General features: G+C 57.2%; 1 protein-coding gene across 1 annotated transcript in view; it reads left to right on the top strand.

Annotated features, from left to right (window-relative positions):
- gpr156 (G protein-coupled receptor 156) overlaps nt 1–4,186 on the top strand; it is a 17,698-nt gene extending 13,512 nt beyond the window's left edge. The window contains exons 9-11 of the mRNA XM_030344020.1: nt 122–280; nt 1,665–2,626; nt 2,670–4,186. Coding sequence (XP_030199880.1) covers nt 122–280; nt 1,665–2,626; nt 2,670–2,922 — 1,374 coding nt within the window. The 3' untranslated portion in view covers nt 2,923–4,186. The remainder of the gene's footprint in view (nt 1–121; nt 281–1,664; nt 2,627–2,669) is intronic.
- Nucleotides 4,187–4,785: the final 599 nt, after the last annotated feature.

Raw genomic sequence — 4,785 nt, 5'->3', positions numbered from 1 at the left:
CACACGTACTGTGAGAATACCCATCACACACACACACTCACTGTTCTATTCACACACCCAGGAGAGGGGATGTGGAGACTGACCAGACGTCCCTAACCTCCCCCCCCCCCCCCCCCCATAGATCACACAGTCCCGGCGGTTCGAGGAGGAGAGCAGCTCCCCTGCTCAGATGGCCAAGTTCTTCAGCAGCCCCAGTAAGAGCCAGGGGTCGTGCTACAGCCAGGACGAGGTCCACTACCTACTGGGGGAGAACTGCTCCATGAAGAGGCTGCTGAACGAGGTTCCCCCCGCACCACCACACCTACTGTAGACTACTGTCACCTACTGTAGACTACTGTCACCTACTGTCACCTACTGTCACCTACTGTAGACTACTGTCACCTACTGTCACCTACTGTCACCTACTGTAGACTACTGTCACCTACTGTAGAATACTGTCACCTACTGTCACCTACTGTCACATACTGTAGACTACTGTCACCTACTGTCACCTACTGTAGACTACTGTCACTTACTGTCACCTACTGTAGACTACTGTCACCTACTGTCACCTACTGTAGACTACTGTCACTTACTGTCACCTACTGTAGACTACTGTCACCTACTGTCACCTACTGTAGACTACTGTCACCTACTGTAGACTACTGTCACCTACTGTCACCTACTGTAGACTACTGTCACCTACTGTAGACTACTGTCACCTACTGTCACCTACTGTCACCTACTGTCACCTACTGTCACCTACTGTAGACTACTGTCACCTCCACACCTACTGTAGACTACTGTCACCTTCTGTAGACTACTGTCACCTACTGTAGACTACTGTCACCTACTGTCACCTACTGTCACCTACTGTCACCTACTGTAGACTACTGTCACCTACTGTAGACTACTGTCACCTACTGTCACCTACTGTCACCTACTGTAGACAACTGTCACCTACTGTCACCTACTGTCACCTACTGTCACCTACTGTAGACTACTGTCACCTACTGTCACCTACTGTCACCTACTGTCACCTACTGTCACCTCCACACCTACTGTAGACTACTGTCACCTTCTGTAGACTACTGTCACCTACTGTCACCTACTGTCACCTTCTGTAGACTACTGTCACCTACTGTAGACTACTGTCACCACCACACCTACTGTAGACTACTGTCACCTACTGTAGACTACTGTCACCTACTGTCACCTCCACACCTACTGTAGACTACTGTCACCTACTGTCACCTACTGTCACCATATTGTGAAACATACAAGAACAATATTGAAACACAGAAAACCTAAGAAAGACGGCCTGATTTAATAAGAAAAAAATAATGACCTTTGTTTTCATGCTGAGGTGAGATATTAGATGAAAATAATAGTGACAAATATAATAAATATAGCCAAACGCGGTGTGTATTCACCATCATGAATATACATACCCAGTGCTAGTGATGGTTAGCCTACAGATGTTTAGAGAGAAGGAACCTCTAGGAGTTCAGTTCTTCACCATGTTTATTAGTTCTGGTTGTGCAGTGTTCATGTGTTCACCCAGTGACCGTTGTCGGGTTCACCCTAACCCTGACCCTAACCCTGACCCTGACCCTAACCCTAACCAGGACCCTGACCCTGACTCTGACCCTACCCTTCCATGTCCCTGCCCCTGTCCCGTCCAGAAGAACGCTGTGATCGACGGCCTCCAGGAGCAGGTGACCAACGCCAAAGACAAGCTGCTGCGTCTGGTGAGCTCCAGCCAGCCCCGCCCCCCTGGCCCCGCCCTGGACTCCGCCTCCACCCAGAGCACGGGGGCGGGGCCCTCCGACGGCCCCGGGACCCCTCCCCCTGGCAGGGGCCCCCCGCCCTCCTCTCCTCCCGTCCCAGCCCCCACCGGGGTCCCCCTCCCCCCCGGGCCCCCGTTCGGCCTCGGGCCCCCCCCTCTCCCCGTGGAGCAGGCGAGGGGGGGGCCACAGGGGGCGGGCCCTCAGGCCGGCTCCGTGGAGCCCGGGGCCAGAGACCCCAGGGTAGGCGGGCGGGGCCCCGTGGCCCCCGAGCCGCCCCGGCCCGCTGGGGGGTCGGTGACGTCGACGGGGGGAGAGCGGTCTGTGCCCCCCTCGGACCGGGCGTGGCCCCCCCTCGGCCTGGGGGGCTTCGTCAGCAGCCTGCAGCTGCAGGAGGTCCTGCAGGAGCTGAGCGCGGCGGCCGCCCTGTCGGGGGGCCCCCCCGGGGGCCCCCTGCCGCACGTCTTCACCGACGCCTCCCTCCTCACGCCCCTCCCCCTGCCGGCGCCCTGGACCCCGCCCCCCCCGGGGCTGTTCGGCAGCGTCTCCCCCCACGCCATGAGGCGGCGCCGGCCCCCCTTCCGCCCCGGGCGGGGGGGGCCCCCTCCCTTCTTCCTCCCGGGCCTCAGCCCCGCCCCCGGCCCGGGGAGAAGGAGGGGCGCCCCCGCCGGACCCCGAGACCGGAGGAAACTGAGCCCCACGTCGCCCCCACGCCACGCCCTGCCAGGGGCCCCCCCCTCCGGCCTGGGCAGCAGGGGGGAGGGGGGGGGGGGAGGGGGAGGAGGGGGAGGAGGAGGAGGGGCAGAGGAAAGCGGGAGAGAGAGGCTGGGTGGGCAGAAGGGGGCCGGCGTGTGGCCCCGGGGCCCCTCCAGACGAGCACCTTGCGGGCGGGGGCGGGGGTAGGAGGGGGGTCTGCAGGGACCGCTACGGGTCCTGGGACTCGGACTCCAGCAGCTCCGCGGACTACGGGCCGTACCATCGGCCGTACTGCGACGCCTGCCTGCAGCGCGGCTCGCTGCTCAGCTCCTCCTCCTCCTCCGACGAAGACGAGGACGAGGACGAGGAGGACGATGGGGAGTACGGGGGCTACAGCGGCCTCTACCGCGGCCCCCGCCCCGTCATCTTCAAGGAGGACCTCACACCCACCTTTGTGTGAAGCCAGCCGTGCACAGGCGAGCACAAACATGATCACAAACACACACGCACACAAACATGATCACACACACACACCCGCACACAAACATGATCACACACACACACGCATGCACACACAGACATGCGCACACACAGAGGCGCACACACACACACACACACACACACACACACACACACACACACACACACACACACACACACCCCCCCACCCTGCCCCCCTCCTCCAGGCCTGCAGGGTACTCCCCAGCGTTCCGTTGGGAACGAACCTCAACCCGACCGGACTCGAAGCAGCATCGATGCATCAGCGTTAGGGTCAGGGTGTGTGCCTCCAGACCCTCTCTGGTCCAGAACAGGGGTCCGGTCTGACCCCCCCCGGACCCTGGGGGCTACGGATCGGTCCCCAGGCTGGGTCAGCCCTGGGGAGCTGCTGGTCCCAATGGGAACGCTCAGAGGAGCCACGCTTTGTAACGCTCACAGTTATCCCAGGGGATGTGAGAATAACACATACATTCTGCATATTGACAGTTTTTAAAATAGCGTTCAGTAGTCTACAAACCGTTTTCTAATCGTAGTAGTATCATGTGTCCACAAGCCCTCACTGCGTTGGGAGGAGGGACAGGGTGAGTGAGTGTTGACAGGCCTCACACCAGCGACACCACCTGAGGGATTAATTAAACCAGTTAACGATGCTCTGAGCCGGTCCTGACGGTCTCCGACTGAAGAAGGTGCCTCTAAACGTGTTTTTTTTTATTGTGAATGAATGTTCTCTGATGACCTCTGACCTCCACTCGCGCTCCAAATCAACCGGGAGAGATGACACGGAGTCCAGGGACACTGGTCCCAGAGAACGGACTGGTCTCCCATGACGACCGTCTCCAGGGACACTGGTCCCAGAGAACGGACTGGTCTCCCATGACGACCGTCGCCAGAGGGGCTGCACATGTATTTATTTATTTATTTATAGACGTTTTAAGTGTCTGTTTTTTTCATACGAATCGAAATGACCAAGCTTATAATAAAAACATGAAAAATAAATGGAATGTTTGATGGTTGCAGGGAGAGCAAGAGAGAGAGAGAAAGGGTGAAATTACCTTTTTGTTTTATTTGTGAATAAATATTACAGTATAATGTTACATCATTTTCCCAGTATGACGTACAAAGGCCATCGACCAATCACAGAACGACCGTACAAGTTGGACGAGGAGCGCTCAGCCCCTTCCTCATCAGGCTAGCGGGATGAATCTATGAATCAATATGCACATTAAAAACCAAAGCTTCTGCTCGTTTTTTTGCCTTTTCAGGGCATCTTTGTGAGCAACTATTTAAAATTAAGATTACAAATAAATGTGACATTATTCCGATGGAAACTGGCCTTTTGAGATATATTTCAGGCCTAAAAAATGAAAAGTCAGACACGCCCCCCCCCTCCCCCTGTGTGCTCCCCGCGGGCTCCGACGTGTACACTAGTGCAGTTATTAAACACCATGGCATTTAGGGATGAGACGGCAACAGCAGACAGCATCTGGAGGTAAGGTTAGAGGAACCGACATAGCAACAGCCTCCAAGCTCCGGCTCTGTGTGACAGCGCCGTCCGTCGCCTGTTCTGCTCCCCGATTGGCTGACACAGTCATCCATCCCACCCCTGCCACGCCCCTCGCCTCTGTCGCTCTCGCGGCGTCAGACCTTTGAAGTCCTGGGGGCGGGGCTAAGCAAATAACGCCATGTGTTCCTTAAGAGTCGTGTCGTCATTGGTGTAAAACGTCATACTCCACGCCCATGTTTGAGGGAGTCCCTCTGATTGGCTGGTTGGACCTCCCCCGCTCCCCCCCTGCGCCCGAACCCTGCTCCTATTCTCCACCGCAGA

The sequence above is a fragment of the Gadus morhua genome, chromosome 20 (assembly GCF_902167405.1).
Source record: "Gadus morhua chromosome 20, gadMor3.0, whole genome shotgun sequence".
Lineage (NCBI taxonomy): Eukaryota > Metazoa > Chordata > Actinopteri > Gadiformes > Gadidae > Gadus > Gadus morhua.
This window is presented reverse-complemented; position numbering and strand designations above follow the sequence as displayed.